The 16,141-nt window shown below is 51.3% G+C and overlaps 2 protein-coding genes across 2 annotated transcripts in view; both read right to left on the reverse strand.

The window, feature by feature from the left end:
- Positions 1 to 271: 271 nt before the first annotated feature.
- h3f3c (H3 histone, family 3C) lies at positions 272 to 4,080 on the reverse strand. The gene is made up of 4 exons (XM_056594276.1): positions 3,971 to 4,080; positions 2,805 to 2,948; positions 2,150 to 2,303; positions 272 to 1,666 (listed from the first exon to the last, which is right to left on the reverse strand). Exons 2-4 carry the CDS (start codon positions 2,930 to 2,932, stop codon positions 1,538 to 1,540), a joined length of 411 nt encoding a protein of 136 aa, XP_056450251.1. The 5' UTR covers positions 2,933 to 2,948; positions 3,971 to 4,080; the 3' UTR covers positions 272 to 1,537.
- A 904-nt stretch (positions 4,081 to 4,984) lies between these two features.
- arhgap32b (Rho GTPase activating protein 32b) overlaps positions 4,985 to 16,141 on the reverse strand; it is a 78,712-nt gene continuing 67,555 nt past the window's right edge. The window contains exons 17-26 of the mRNA XM_056594837.1: positions 14,844 to 14,926; positions 14,624 to 14,731; positions 13,985 to 14,130; positions 13,283 to 13,484; positions 12,614 to 12,759; positions 12,048 to 12,122; positions 11,095 to 11,898; positions 10,052 to 10,653; positions 9,579 to 9,758; positions 4,985 to 9,437 (exon numbers count right to left, since the gene is read on the reverse strand). Of these exons, the coding sequence (XP_056450812.1) occupies positions 7,026 to 9,437; positions 9,579 to 9,758; positions 10,052 to 10,653; positions 11,095 to 11,898; positions 12,048 to 12,122; positions 12,614 to 12,759; positions 13,283 to 13,484; positions 13,985 to 14,130; positions 14,624 to 14,731; positions 14,844 to 14,926 (4,758 nt within the window). The 3' untranslated portion in view covers positions 4,985 to 7,025. The remainder of the gene's footprint in view (positions 9,438 to 9,578; positions 9,759 to 10,051; positions 10,654 to 11,094; positions 11,899 to 12,047; positions 12,123 to 12,613; positions 12,760 to 13,282; positions 13,485 to 13,984; positions 14,131 to 14,623; positions 14,732 to 14,843; positions 14,927 to 16,141) is intronic.

The raw sequence follows: 16,141 nt of genomic DNA on the forward strand, positions 1-16,141 counted from the left end.
ATCAGTCTGGCTCGGGCCAGGTGAGGCTGCTTAACCCAGCCATCATCCACACAAACACTCCCTCAAATAGACATGCTCCAAACCTTATTTTACACACATAATTAAAACTTTGAATAATTGTTGAAGTCCCTTATCGACTTTATCACAAGATACACAAAATTTAGCAAATAGTATTTGTATGGACACTAGGCCTAGCTGCTTATTTGTTCAATGGTGCCCCCATGTGGACTGTTTGTGTAAAGTACAAAACAGCGCAGAAAAGGCACAACAAATAAGACACCCAACACGCTTCTTTATGTAACATCTATTTATTACCACAATAATATGAGAAATTTGGAAAATACAAATATCCGTTTATTTATACTTCTGAAAATCTTGAGTAATAAGAAAACAAGAAAGAAAAAACAATTGAGGTTATATTGTTTTTATCCCAAATTTAAGAAATCGAAAGAATCTACGGTCAAACCTACATGAGAGACACACACACCAAACAAATCTATACATGCAGAGAATAAATCTTGCTACAATTTCAATGCATACTGTCATTACATGTCTACCACCTATCTACCAAGATAACAAGAGAGAAGAGAGTATCACAACGCGCACCGACAGATGAACAGTGAAAATGTGAATGGGAGCTGGTAAATCGTCACCGCCCTGTGGCCGACCATAGACATTATCTCGGGAAAGAACAAGCCCTTCCTTAGTTACTACAAAAAAATTGAAAAACCAAAACCTAAACCCCATATGTTCACGATGTCCCCTCATATTCTGCTGATTCCAGAAGTTAAAAAGAAGAGATGTTTCATTACGCAAAAATAAAAAACACACATTGATTCACAACAAATATCAATATTGTGATTTAGTAAATAAGACGGGAGCGCTGAGAATAACTGGTTTGTCAGGTCAGAGCTCAAACACAAACACACACACACACACACACACTTCCCCATACCTGCGCCGGATGACAAGAGCCCAGGGGGCACGCCTTGGTTGACGTTTGAGAGCACGAGAGCAGGCCGTTTAGAGCAGCGAAGAGGGAGTGACCCACACAGAGCCGGGGGCCAGTTCAAGTAGCACCCTGCTGTGGAAGTTGCCGCTCCCCTTAAGCAGACCAGCCCCCCGAGCTGAACAGCACCACCCGCCCCCCTGCCCCTCACCAGACCCCCCTCTTATGGCCTCGGCCTCCCCACGCTGGTTGGGAGGCGTCCCGCTTGGCGGCTCAACCTAGAGGGATGAGCAAGGTGTGTGTGTACGTGTGTGTGTGTGTGTGTGTGACCGGCGAAACCCAGCACCTGCACAAATGGGTACCCTTAAAAAAAAAATAAAAAAAAAAGTTGGCGCAGATGAAGTGCCGACGTGTGAACTGAAGATAACTCTATGTCTCGGTTATTATGATGCCGCTAACGTCTAACAAGCAAGCAGGGGGACGGACGGATGGGAACAGGAAAGGGGGGGGGGGGGGTTATAAAAAATAAAAACATAGAGTATAAGGTAGAACATTGAAATAAAAAAAGCTGTGCGGCGCGATGCCCTTCTAGGCGCGCTCCCCGCGGATACGGCGGGCCAGCTGGATGTCTTTGGGCATGATGGTGACACGCTTGGCGTGGATGGCGCACAGGTTGGTGTCCTCGAACAGACCCACCAGGTAGGCCTCGCTGGCCTCCTGCCAGGAGAAAGGGTGGGGGGGGGGGAGGAAATCAGGTTATTCCTGTTGCTGCTAATTATTCATTGTTTTGTTCACGTTAACATTTGGTAAGGGTAAACCTCTGTAGGGCTGGGTGATACAGGAAAAGATATGATCACGATGACCTTGGGGGTTTTACACAATATTAATTTATGTCACGTTATGCTTATGAACTTAGAATACCATTCTAAACAGTCTACCTGCTTGTCGTTTCACTGAGGCATATGGGAATTAAAAGTATGAAACTAGACTAAAAATAGCTTTCCTAACTCACTTTCCAACCTCCTATTTCGATCATTCCAAGGGCATAGCTTGTCCTTGTGTTTAATTCAGCTTACACAACTTGAATCTTCATTTCATGACAATAGTATCAAAGATACAACTATCACCACGCTTTACAAGTCCCTGTGGTTTGACTCCAACATCCGAACAGCGCTTGTAACCAAGCGGAGGTGATCGTACCTGCAGGGCCCCGATGGCCGCACTCTGGAAGCGCAGGTCGGTCTTGAAGTCCTGGGCGATCTCCCTCACCAGGCGCTGGAAGGGCAGCTTGCGGATCAGCAGCTCGGTGGACTTCTGGTAGCGACGGATCTCACGCAGGGCCACGGTGCCGGGCCTGAAACAAGCACGCAAACGAGAAGGGAGACGGTGAGAGGTCTTAATGGGATGGCAGATTGGTTGAGTGGACAAGCATTTGGCCTTAGGACGAAGGAGGAGCCATTTTGAATACAGAGCTTCAAACAAACTAAATAAGGAGGAACCAGAATTTCATATTGTGAAATTCTGTGTGAATATTCTTTCTTACTTTTCTGTTGACTGGATGATAAACATGTTTTTTAAAGTTTAATTTATAAACTAGAACACATCATTAATATACATGGGCCAGTAGAGCTCAACTGGCTGCGCAAGGCAATAACACAGCCAGGGTTAGGGGTCTGATTCCCAGTGGGCTAACCCACCCATTCTAAAACATATTTGCATTCACCAAACAACTGTAATTAATCTCTATGGACGTGAACCCACACCTTAGAGAGCAGGGGCTAGACCCAAGCAGAGAGGAGGGGCTGAACCTGAGCAGAGGACGGGGCCAGAGCTGAGGAGGGAGCAGGGGCTTCACCTGTAACGATGGGGCTTCTTGACGCCGCCGGTGGAGGGGGCGCTCTTACGGGCCGCCTTGGTGGCCAGCTGCTTACGTGGAGCCTTTCCTCCAGTGGACTTACGAGCGGTCTGCTTGGTACGGGCCATGTCGCTGACTTATCACCTGAGAACACAAAAAATAATTAAGTTTGTTTTTCTTTTTTTTCTTGCCCTTGTGGGGGCTTGGGTGAAGGCAAGGGGGGTGTCATAAATATTTGGCCTGTTAAGCCCTTTGAGACGGTAATGGTGATTAAGGGCCATACAAATAATTTTTTATTTAATTCTGTTTATTTATTTATTTAATCTAAAGTGCCTTCGGTTTTTCATAATAGCAGCACTTCCCACTTCCCCATTTTTATTAACATTTGACTTGTAATATAGAAACTGAAAATGTCAGGCTACTTGGCAAATTTATACTTACTATGGTTTAGGCTGTTTGTTTACAAAAAAAACGTATTCATTTCTTTCTGTTTCATCACAAACGATGTGAATTGTGCGACGCCTCAAACGGGGTTCACCTTGGGAACCTTCTTCACGGTCTGGGTCAGACGGTCGGGCAGCTGTTCAGAGCCTCCGCCAATGCATCCACGGACGTGTGCGACACTCATATCTATCAATCATCGGTGAAAATCAACCAATCCAGAGAACTAAAAGCTATTCGCGGACCAATGAGGTCATAGTCTGCAGCGCTAAAGGGCGGGCTCACCACGCGAAACACCGCCCCCTTGAACACGATTATGGCCGCGGATGAAATGTAGGAGGAATCGAGCGAACCTACCAATATACAGGCAAAGAGCGGGACATAAACTTTCAAATTTTTTAACAAAACAGGACAATGTGTAAACATGCGATTATCAGGACCCCATAGAAGACAAGTGTACCTACAATACAACTAATAAACCAAATCGGAAATAATGATATTAGACGCAAAACCGCGAAGCCAAAGTGGACATGAAAGTGGAGCGGACATTTCTCAGTGGAAGTAGAAAGCCTTTCCCTGCCATCGCGGAACGAGATTCTTCCTTTTTCCAGCGTCGAAATAAAAGCCTATTTCGCGCTAATAATGTCTTTATTAAGTATAAACTTGTAATATAAGAACGTTACTTGTGGTTTAGTGAGAAAAAATCGGAACAGGATCCAACTTACCGGGGTGAATATGAAGGTTTTTAGCGCAGGGATATACGTGTTATGGTTGTGTAGCAGTGGTAGTGTTTACTATCTCTCTCACACAATGGAGGAACATGGCGACCGTGTCAATCATCTGGCTCCCACAATGCACCGCGGTCAATGGTACACACCGCTGGTTGGTTTCGCTGCTCAGTGTACTTTGTGTTGTTGGTCCGGACGGGGGTAGTGCGATACAAAATATTATTAATTCGCTTTATATATAATTGTACTCTGTGTTGTTGGTCCGGACTAAACGATACGTGTGAGCTGTGCTGTACAAAATATTATTAATTCGCTTTATATATCTGAGCGTTGCAACACGTCGAACTCAACATCAGTTGAATATGTGGCTGCTTTAATTTCTAATGTTTCGTTAATCCGATTTTATAGATAGAAACTTCATTTGTTGGTTATTGAACTTACGTTCAAAACGTGACTTGACTTTATGAATTATGAGGACTTGTGCACAAACCAATATGAAATACTACAACAATTTAGATCCATTTAAATTCAAATCAGGGCGTTTACACCATTTATTCGGAGAAAGGTCCAAGTTGTTCAAACCCTCGCTAATATAATTATTCAGCGAATGTTTCGCTGTATATCAAGATTATTATGCCACTTTCAGATCGCCTCCAACCGTCCTTCACACACACACACACACACACACACACACACACACACACACACACACACACACACACACACACACACACACACACACACACACACACACACACACACACACACACACACACACACACATGGAAACATACCTTCAACCTCACTTTGCACTACAGCTCTCACCCCATATTCTGCAGGAAATACATTTTCTAGTTGTAGATTGCAATTTGTCCGGCTATGCCTGGCTAGCGTTTCATTGCCAATGCCGATTAACGTTTTTGTTATTGCAATAAAACACAACTTATTCTTGCACATTTAATAAATGTGATCTTATAATATATGGTAAATGTATATTATAAAATACTCTTTATTTGACACAGAAATGTTTTGGTTCAACAGTAGTGTAGGGTGGAAATATTGATATTTATAGATATAGCAATATGCTTGAAACACGCAAACATTTGAGGCATTAGATGAACGATACGTAGTTGAAAAGGCATCTCTGAAGTATTGCATGATTAATATATACCACCTATTCCTGTCAAATTAAATTGTATAACAAGCAGGAACTCAATATGTGCTTACGGAAGGCTGTTCTATTTTTGTCCTCATGAAACAGGCTGAGACCTGTCTGTTAGCAAAGGTATTTACACATGGGGAAGGGAATACTGCTGGAACAAAAACCCCAAACTGATGTTCACATCAATTAGACATTTGTTTAAATATAAATTCTGGGACCTTAAAATCTTCAGGTTGGCATTATCTTTGAAGAAAACATTAATACACCCGTTTAAGAACAGATTTTATTGTTTCTTTATCATATACCTTATTTAGAAAACTCAATTTTCAAATATGGATGCTTTACATTCAAGTAAACAGCGCTTCTTAACTTTGAGAGCCTCATCTGGACAAGGGTTACAGGTGTATTTAGGTTAATAGTCAATTTTGGCTGACGGAAGCAAACAAGGGAACTTTGTAAAAATAAAAACTGGGAATAACTAGAATAACTAGAATTTAGAGCAAACCAGAAAATGCAATTCTGAAAATGCTCAGCCCCATGTTACTATAAAAACAATAATTGAATGATTAATTTTTTTGTCAAGAAATCATTGTACATAAAATGGAATAATCTCTAGAGTTTATAGCCAAGTGTTAACAAACAGGATGTGACAAATATTGAGGTTAAATGTTACACCAGAATCTACTTGTGGATTAACCATCAATTTTTAATTGCTTGTAATATAAGGGGGGTATAAAGGGGTGTAAGTGGTAGCAACGTTAGGTCTCAAGTTATTAACAAAAGAAAGTTGGCAAAGCGTTATTTATCGCCTTGTTTGAGAAGACTTTGTTTTCAGGTTACTTTATTCAGTTATTCCAGTTCACGTATATTCTTCGAAATGGATGAAAAAAGAGGAGGAAATATAATCTTTTACACAACTAATATCATCAACAGCCATTCACTCATTCAGCTTCCTCCTAATCCTGTGCAAGTGAGTACTCCAACCAGTCCGTTCACAAACTGCTTGGTCCCTCGTACAATGTAGAACAAACAAGAACCAAAAGAAAAATCAACATAAATTAGAATTTCAGCAATTCCAATTTTTCTGTATATTTCTTCTCTATAGCAAATGTACATAAAAATGGCACAGTCACACATAGAGCAAAGACATTAATAAACACTATATTTGCTTGATCGTCAATCTTTCATACTCTGCCCTCCCCAGTTCCCCCTCAATGTTTGAAAACTTTACGGACACAGTGTATCTCAACCATCTCATTGGGCTGATTATACTGAGGCCGGAAGGGGTTGGGGCGCACAGCGCGGGGCCTGCTGACTAACGGGCCTCCTCCCACACTGACTTGTGCTGTCACATCCAGACGTGCGCGATGGAGAGGGAAGTACACAGAATTGTCCTGTAATAGACCAAGATTACATGCATTTCTAAAATGCAAAACCTTAATCCCAGTTAATGCTTGTACCCAGCGCCTAGTCTAGAAAAAATAATGAAAAAAATGAACATAAAACCTTTTGCTAGTCTTCTATTGATATAGGCTGTTTGTCCAACATCTCTGCAGTGTCTTGTTTAATGTACCACATTGTCTTTAGTGTATATATATATATATATATATATATATATATATATATATATATATTTAAGACTATTGTCCAAATCAATCACCACAACATGACCGGCTGGACAATAGACACTTTCCGGTACATTTCATACTTTCTGTAAAAAGTCAATTTTTTAAGGTTTTAATTACAATTCATTAAAAATACGGGCCAACAAAAATAATGGTCATATGACAGTCCCCTGTCCTGCAGAGGCTGTTCAATGTCAGCTTTTCTTCTACGCGGCATAAGTTAATTTCGACATCCCTGCCAAACACAAAAGAAAAGGGGTCTCTCCTATTCTGTACATATTTCGGTCTCCGGCCGTGCGATGGCCAGCTCCGCCTGGAGGAAGGCACCTTGGCCCAGAGCCGTGGTGTAGGCTCTGTTGCTGTGGACCGCGGTGAATGCGGGAGTAGGGAAGGTGCCGTGGCCCAGCCCGCGCTTCTGGACGGGCGCCTGTGGCTGAGGTACTTGGTGGTAGTCGTCCAAGTTGTCATAGTGCGAGGGGGCCGCCTTGCCGCCGCGCTTGTGGTAGGAGTATTCCGGCTCGGCGTCTGGCTGAGCCGGGGCGTGGAGCGGTGGCGGGTCCCTCATGCTGTGAGAGCGCTCGGGCTTGGAGCGCGCCGGCTGCTCCCTCCAGGCCGGCTCCTCGGTGCCGTGGTAGCCACCGCTGGGGGCCTTGGCCTGGTGGCGGTCGGCCTCGGGGCGTTCGTAGCGGGGCACAAAGCCCCTCTTGTTGGGGTGCTCCTGCTGCCAGTGTTTGGAGCGGCCGGATCCCCCGCAGAGCTCGTCGGCGCCGTGCTGGTGTTTGGCGTCGTGCGGTGCCGAGAGGCTGTGGCTAGAGGAGGCGGACAGGGAGTTGGACGACTGGCACCTTCTGGAGTCGCCCTGATTGGTCGGGCCGTCGGGCCGGCAGGTCTCAACGTACATCAGGACGTCTGCGTCCGGTGCCAGGCTCCTGGGCTGGGGGTGTCGGCCCTCCTTGGCCTCCGCCGCCGCCGCCATCTGCGCGGCCTTCCCGGGGTCCGACTTGCTGCGGAGGTGCAGGCTGTCGTAGCCCGAGGGGTCCGGCGCCGGGTACACGCCCACATTGTCGTACTGGGACAGCACGGGCCCCTTCATCTTCTGCCGGGCCCGGCTCTCCCTGCGGATGGAGTGCATGCGGAGCCGCTCGCACTCCTCGGGGTCCCAGGACAGGTAGACGGGCCCCCCCTTGGGGCCGTGGCCGGGGGGCATGTCCCTGCTGACGAAGCTGTGCTCCTTGCCCGGCGGGATGCCGTGGCGGGAGAGGTAGTGGTAGCCGCTGGCCTTGCTCCCCGAGTGGCGGCCCAGCGTGCCCCCCAGCTCCCGGCTGCCGTACGAGTGGACGTGTCGGAGGCGGATGCTGCCGTAGGGGTCCACGTCGTAGAACGGCGCCTCCAGCGGGCTGGAGCCCGAGTAGGGGCTGTAGCGGTACTGCACCCGGCCGTTCTCAAAGTAAGGCTGCAGCTGGGTGACGTGGTAGTCGGCCTGCGAGGCCTGCTGCTGGGCGGCGGCCTGTTGCTGCGCGGCCTGTTGCTGCGCGGCCTGTTGCTGCGCGGCTTGCTGCTGCGCGGCCTGCTGCTGCTGCTGCTGGAAGGCCTTGCAGGGGAAGCCCGCCCGGTGGTAGAAGAACAGCTCGTCGTCGGGGGGGACCTCGGTGCGCAGGACGGGCACCGTGCGGATGGCGGAGGGCACGTGCATGGAGTGCACCCTGCGGATGGTGGGGTACCCGGGGATCCGGTCGGCAGAGACGTAGCCCTGGCCCTGGACCAGGTGCCCGGGGGAGATGTACATGCTGCGGGTGTGGTTGCTCCGGGACTTGATGGAGTGGTGGGTGGACCTGGGGCCCAGGGTGCTGTAGCGCCCGTCCATGTGGGCCCGGTACGCTATGTGGGGCTCCGACTTGGAGACGTAGGAGTGGTGGGGGGCCGGCGGCGGCGGCACGACGTCGGGCCGGTAGTGGTGCTGCGCCGGGGCGGGGGGGCCCACGGGGATACTGCCGTGCTGGTGGTGGTAGTAGGCCGGTCCGGGGGGCTCCAGCGAGACCGCCTCCCCCTGGGGGTGGTACAGGTAGGCCGGCTGGTGGTTGTTGGACTTGCGGGGGGACGGCGGGCCGTAGTGAGGGGTGTCGTCGGGGTGGGCGCTGGGCATGGACCCCTCGCTGTGGCTGAGGGCTGCGGCCGCCAGCTTGCTCTCCATGGTGCGGACGGGCGGGGCCGGAGGCGTGGGGCCGGGGGGCTCCCTGGACGGAGGCTGCGGCGTCTCGGGGGCCCCGCGGGGGGGCTGCGTTGGCTCGATGGCCTCCCACGGCTTCTCTGTCGTCTCCGCTGTGGTTGGAGCCACGCGGGCGCTCACCTTGGCCTGCGACTGAGGTTGGGCCAGCTGGGCCACTTGTGGCCGGGGCGGGGCGGGGCCGTAAGACTGGGGAAGGGGCGCGGTGTGGGGGGCGGTCTGGGGCGCGGTGTGGGGCCCAGTGTTGGGGGCAGTGTGGGGGGCAGTGTGGGGGGCGGTCTGGGGCCCAGTGTTGGGGGCAGTGTGGGGGGCGGTCTGGGGGGCGGTCTGGGGCCCAGTGTTGGGGGCGGTGTGGGGGGCAGTGTGGGGGGCGGTCTGGGGTGCGGCCTGGTTCATCTGGGGCACGGTCTGGGGCGCAGGCCCTTTCGTCCTGGGCGCTGGCTGTGAAGCTGTCTGGGGTGCGAGCGGGGTTACTGTTTGGGGTGCTGTTTGGGGTGCTGTTTGGGGTGCTGTTTGGGGTGCTGTTTGGGGTGCTGTTAGGGGTGCTGTCTGGAGTGCTGTCTGGAGTGCTGGTTGTAAAGCTGGATGGGGTGCTGTCTGGGGCTGGGTGTCCGGCTGGGCTGGAGGTGTGGGCTGAGTGGAGGGCTGGGGCTGGGGTTGTGGTGGATGCTGGGACAGGGAGACGGCCACCGGCTTGGGCTGGTGGGCCATCAGTGAGTGGCGCTCTGTGGGCTTCGGAAGGGTTGGGGGCGGCACGCTCTCTCTTAACTTGACCTGGGGAAGAAAAATATAAAGAAACATGTGAATGTGAATACGTGTACTTTCTCTGTGTTTATGTATTGTAGGTAAAGGCTTTTTTCGAATCAATGAATGTTTTACTATTCTATGTAAAACATAGATCTATGTCAACATGTATCTAAAATTGTACTTTTATTTTACTTAAATAAAACCCTGAAACATTAGAAATACCTAACTACTATTCACAAGAAGTTGCCGCAGCTCAGAGTTAATTAATGAAAAGCCACTCAGGGTTCCTCTTTGCTCAAAGACGGAGCCAGCAGCCGTACCTCAGGAGCCGGCTGTGGCCCGGCAGCGGCCCCCTTGCAGCGGGCCGTGCTGCCGGGACCCGAGACGGTGGAAGACGTGCTGGTGCTAACCGGTAGCGGCGCGGCGCCGCGGGGCTGCCTCTGCTGCCTCTCTGGGCTCCTCTGGCCGAGGGGCCCCTGGCTGGTGGAGCCGGCTAAGAGGGGGCCCTGGTTCAGGGGAGCGGGAAGAGCTGTGGTGTGTACGCTGGAGCCCGTCTCCAGGGTCGCTGCTGGCGAAGGCTCGCTGGCGGGCGTGCGGCCGGGTGGAGGGTCCCCCCCCGAATGGACGGCCGTCGACTTTGGTTTTGTGGAGCTTCCGTCTGAGGGGCCCTCCCTGACCGAGCGAGGCTTGGGCTGGGGGGCCACGGGACAGGAGGGCGCGGCCTCCAGCGCGGCGGGGGGCTCGGTGGGCTCGCTCTGGACCTGAACGCAGGCTTGCTGGGCCGATTCGGCCAGGACCAGGGCCAGCATGCGGGCGGAGGTCTTGGGTGGGGGAGGGGGAGGGGCGGAGTGCTGGGCTGCAGGGGCGAGAGGAGGAGGAGGGGCTGGGGAGGGGTCCTTTGAAGTGTCCAGTGCTATGGCTCCTAGGGGGGTAGGGACAAATAAACAAACAGGGGGAACTGTGGTTGTATAGAGAGAGAGAGCGAGAGAGAGAGAGAGAGAGAGAGAGAGAGAGAGAGAGAGAGAGAGAGAGAGAGAGAGAGAGAGAGAGAGAGAGAGAGAGAGAAACTGAAGAAAAAGACGAGGTGGGAGACGGAACGCATGCAGGCTCTTCGGGAGCAGGAAAGAGAAGGAAGCGTTAGGCACGGTGCTCAGGCATCGTGCGACAAGACGTCGCTCAACTGAATTCCATGCAAGGAGTAAGAAGCATAAACCTGTGGAGCTAAACCTACAAGAAGACAGGCATGCATTGTTAAATGCCAGAGTGAGCACCATACATAAAGGAATATAACAGAAACATTCTCGTGTGTGGTATGATTATGTGTGTGTTTGTGTGTGTTGGCGGTGGATTTCACTCCACCTACCTTGGTGCTCTTTCGCGGCGCCGTTCTGCGGTGGCTCCGAGCTCCCTTTGAGTTTCGACTCCCGGCTGTCGGCCGTGGCAAGTTTGCCCTGCAGCTCCAGCTGGAAGGCCTGGCTGAGGCTGGCCTCCCCGCCCGGCGACAGCTCTGTGGGGAAGAGATCCGAGGCGGACAGCCAGTCCGTGCTGGCTGACTTCCCGCATTTGATGGGCGAGACGGCCTGCGTGGGTTTGTCCGTGTACGAGTACGACGTCGTCATCATCCTCTTGCCGCCCGCCTTCTCTCCGGCCGTGCGTCCGGGCTCGGCGGGCGGCAGCAGGAAGTTGAGGGGCCCCAGGGGGAACGGCGAGAGGGCCTCGTCGGCGACGGACGAGACGCTGCCCGAGCCCGGGGTCCTGAAGCAGAGCCCCTCACCTCCGGCCGCGCCCGTCGTCTCGTCCAGGGGGAAGGCGTAGGACGTGTCGGGGCCGCTGCACTGGAAGGACATGGGGTCAAAGTCCAGCGTGGCCACGCCCATGTCGGGCGGGCTGAGGTCCACGTCCTCGCCGCCGTTGGCGCCCGAGGCGGCCGAGCAGCGGGGCGGCGAGATGAGGGCCGGCACGCGGATGGGGCCGTCGTCCCCGTCGCACCCGCCGCCGCCAGCCGCCGCCGCCGCCGCCGCGTCCAGGTTGTCGTAGGAGTCGGACTGGCGCCCGCGGCGGTGGTGGTGTGGGTGGTGGCCGCCGTCCAGGAGCTCGTTGGCGAAGGAGGGGGAGAGGGCGTCACTGCTGGAGCGGGGCCGCCGCGGACGGTAGGCCTTGGACTCTCCTGGGAAGAGGGGCAGAGGCAACGGCTCAGTCTGGGCTCTGGAAGGGATGTGGGTGTCGACACCCTCGACATGAACTGAACCACTGGACAGGATCCAGTGGGCTTAAGGCTATAAGGGTACCGAGACAGAGAGATTTATGGGTCGTTACCCTGGACGTTGTGCAGGGACGTCAGGGACTCTTCACTCTTGGCCGATCTCAGCGTTGCCGTGTCTCCTCTCCCACCTGGAGCACAGCGAGGGGGGGGGGGGGAGAAAGGTGTTACAACGACATCACAGAGATGGACCGGAGATACTTATAATATATGTAACGCATTTAATAAGTATTCTCTCTGACTGCGACTACTGAAAGGGACATTGTCCTCTCGCTCTTGGCCCAGTGTCAGGTCTATTCATGGAGCCGTTTTTCATAATTAAACTCTGCGGGGCTTACACAGGCTAATGCTCAGAGGACATTGAGCAGCTCCCCCCTAGAGCCTCAAACAGGCAATTTAACGGATGGCTAGTAATGCCATAGGTGCCAGGATGTAGTCGTTATATAATCCCAAATTGACAAGAGTTTGAATCAATAATAATGGATTTATTAAGTCTGGAATTGATGTAAAGCAATGATTAAATTCAGGATAGCGGGCGGCAGCCCTTCAACTGATGCCGTTTGTTGTTCTATCGGTAGCAGCAAATATTCACATTCTAGGATACACATTCCTGTCCTCTCACCGGCTAGGGCCATGGCTTTGAGCTCGCTGGGCTCGCTGGGGTTCCTTTGCAGCTTGCGTTTGGACATGGAGGACGACTTCCCCAGGTTGAAGAAGGACCGCCAGCTGCCCACCGGGGACTTCTTGGCCTTGACCGGAGGCCTCTTCCTGGGAGCCGGGAGGGAGACAGTCGGGTTAGATATACGTCTGCTCAAACATGATCCATGGGTTCACTATATACTAGGTACTTTGTAGAGGCGATTTAAGACTATGACTTTTTTTTTTCCAGAGACTGACAGTAGACATTATAGACAAATATAATGGGAAGCATTGATTGACACTGCTGGCATTAGCCACGTCGGCATTCAACTCTGCTGCTTGGCGTTGCGGAGTGTGCAGTGCTTGTGTTTTCACACTGTAAGTGTGAAAACACAAGCGATTGGTCATTTGCCGGATCGTGAGGAGAGAGAGAAATAAATACAAAATTCTAGTGGGTTGAATAAAAGCAGGTCATGTAGTCATGCAGGACCATTTAAATCCCAGAAACAAATGCAAAAGCACAACTTGCCGAATGCAATGTTCTGACCTAGTTGCCGAACCCTTAGGTAAAATTCCCTTTCAGACTCATGCAGTCTCACTCTGCACACCTGCTGGGGGTGAGGTGAAAAGGTGAGGGGGGGGGGTTACGTACCTCTCGGTGGGAAACTCGATGACTGTGTGGAACTTGCCCTGCAGGGCGGCGGGCCCCTCGCCCACCTCGATGTACTTGCTGTCCTCAGTGACGGGGGAGTTGATCTGGGCCTGCGTGCGGGCCTGGGCCTCCTCCAGGGTGAGCAGCTTGGTGGAGGGAGAGGACACCAGCAGTGACTTGGGCCGCGACAGCGAGTTGTGGCCTGGGGGCGGAGGGAGGGCAGGGTCAGGTTTCTGTTCCGGGAACCTTTTCATTCTCCCCTAAGCTCTACTTTACATTTGACATTTACCTTTAGTGTAGTCAACAGTCGTAACGTAAATGCTATTCCCCCCGTCTAAAAATGAAACGTCCCAACAAAACCCAGTGAATGAAAAAACATTTTAGAAAGGCCGCTTGCTGGGAAAACATAATATAATAAATGCGTTATTGGGTGTTTGTAATGAATACCAGCAAACCAACCAAAGCTGACTATTAAAAGCAAGTGGGAGAAGATGCAGCAGGCTATCGTTGAATAATCACAGATGTATTTGGTAACATTTGTTGTTACCCTTTTCTTTAGTCTTTAAGTCCACAGGAATGTACTGCCTTTTAACAAATCCAAACAGCTTAGGAAACTATGTCTTCTATAAACCACCAGAACTACACCTAAAAGGGGACAGCTGCTGCCACGACACACACAGACACACACTAACACACACACACCTGCGCCCTCCCGTATAAGGGAGCTGAGCTTGGCGCTGAAGAGCACGTCGGTGTGGTTGAGGATGAACTCCACCACCACCGACTGGATGCGCACCTCCATGAAGGCCGCCGTGCCACTGAAGCAGGCCGACTCGATCTGCTTCGACCTGGGGGAGGAGCGAGAGGCGAGAGGCGGCAGGGGGGTGGATGGGCAAAGGTCAAAGAAAAGAAGATACACGTTACTTTAAAACATTGCTAGAGTGGGCGGCAAATGAGTCAATACGACTTGACTCATTTGTTCTAAATAAGGTTTGAAGCCTTTCCGAAGCTAGAAGTGATTCCATCTCTTTTCCGACCCACTTTCCTGTCTCTTTTCACTGTCCTGCTATCCTAAAAGGTAATCCTACTAATTACTGTATAGTAATTCAGAGTAATAAAAGGCAAAAGTGGCAAGCAGTGAATGTGTGATTCAGAGCCACGTCACTGTGGAGCAGATGCTCAAGGATGCGTTCAGGTTAGTCTGCGGATGTTGGGAACCAAAAAACAGCACTTTTAGGGACAGAGTAAGACCCTAACCACTTCTACCCTAAATATCACATGGAAAAAGACGCCATGGAGAAGGAGGAATATCAACAGAAACACAGTGTGCTCGCCCCCCACCTCAGCAGGTTGGGTGCCCACACGATGGCCAGGTTCTTGCTGTGCATGTTGGTGATGTAGCTGAACGTGGCCAGGTGAGACAGGTGTCTCATGAGGAACTCCAGCGTCCTGCGCACATCAAACACCAATCAACGATTAGCACGGTTTACTCTGGGGTGTACACCCTGGGCATGCATATCCTCAAGCGGCCACCGGGTGGGGCTGTGACTCTTCACCGGACCTGTAATGCGGCGGGGGCAGCTGCTGGATGACGTCATGGATCTTGATGAGTCGCTCCTCGTCTGTGGCGGCCGATACGGCATCCTTTAGGTAGGGAATGATAGAGAGAGAGAGAGGGGAGGTTAGAGAGAGAAAGAGAGAGAGAGAGAGAGAGAGAGAGAGAGAGAGAGAGAGAGAGAGAGAGAGAGAGAGAGAGAGAGAGAGAGAGAGAAGGGTAGAGAGAGAGAGAGAGGTAGAGGTAGAGAGAGGTAGAGAGAGAGGTAGAGAGAGAGAGAGAGAGAGAGAGGTAGAGAGATAGAGAGAGAGAGAGAGAGAGAGAGAGAGAGAGAGAGAGAGAGAGAGAGTAGGGTAGAGAGACAGAGAGAGTAGGGGAGAGAGACAGAGTGTAGGGTAGAGAGAGAGAGAGAGAGAGAGACAGAGTGTAGGGTAGAGAGAGAGAGAGAGAGAGAGAGAGAGAGAGAGAGAGAGAGAGAGAGAGAGAGAGAGAGTAGGGTAGAGAGACAGAGAGTAGGGTAGAGACAGACAGAGAGAAGGGTAGAGAGAGAGAGAAGGGTAGAGAGAGAAGGGTAGAGAGAGAGAGAAGGGTAGAGAGAGAAGGGTAGAGAGACAGAGAGAGAGAAGGGTAGAGAGAGACAGGGAGAGAAATCAAGCGTTTGTTTAACAGTAACAGGAATAGCCCAATGAAAACAGCACCAAAGTTAAGATACGTTGCAAGGGGAGGACATTAACGAATACAGATTCCAAACCCCATCCCCCCTAAGCGTCTCCCTCCCTCCGCCCTCTGTCCTCATCCCCGCTGCCTCCACCGTGTGTAAAGCTGCCATAACAACGAGCAAACATCTCCCTGTCCTCAGGGACGGCCCTGTTGTGTTTGGAGAGCGGTTTCTTATTCCACGTCGCCCCGAGTGCAGTTCCCCACATTTGTAATGACAGGGTGCACTTTGTTCAATGCTATTATTCCAGGGGCGCCTCGCAGCTAAAGCGTTAGCGCGTGAAGAAATAAGATATTGCGTTCCCCCGCCTTCCCCGTAGCTGCCTGAATGGATTCCTAAAGGAGAATTAGGCCTGTAGATTTGAACGATTGCAGTTTGTACTGACTCTGAGACCCACTGTTGTTCCTTGGGGGGGATACAAACACGACACGTCCACCTTTATAACCACATTTATAAACAAATTAAAAAAATGAATACAATTCTACCAACAACATGGATGATGTTGGAAAGAGACTGATACACATACAGCGGGGGAGAGGGAGAGAGAGAGGGAAGGAGGGAATGCTTTTCTCAGTTGGTCACAGGG

Source organism: Gadus chalcogrammus, chromosome 7 (genome assembly GCF_026213295.1).
Source record: "Gadus chalcogrammus isolate NIFS_2021 chromosome 7, NIFS_Gcha_1.0, whole genome shotgun sequence".
In the NCBI taxonomy this organism is placed as follows: domain Eukaryota; kingdom Metazoa; phylum Chordata; class Actinopteri; order Gadiformes; family Gadidae; genus Gadus; species Gadus chalcogrammus.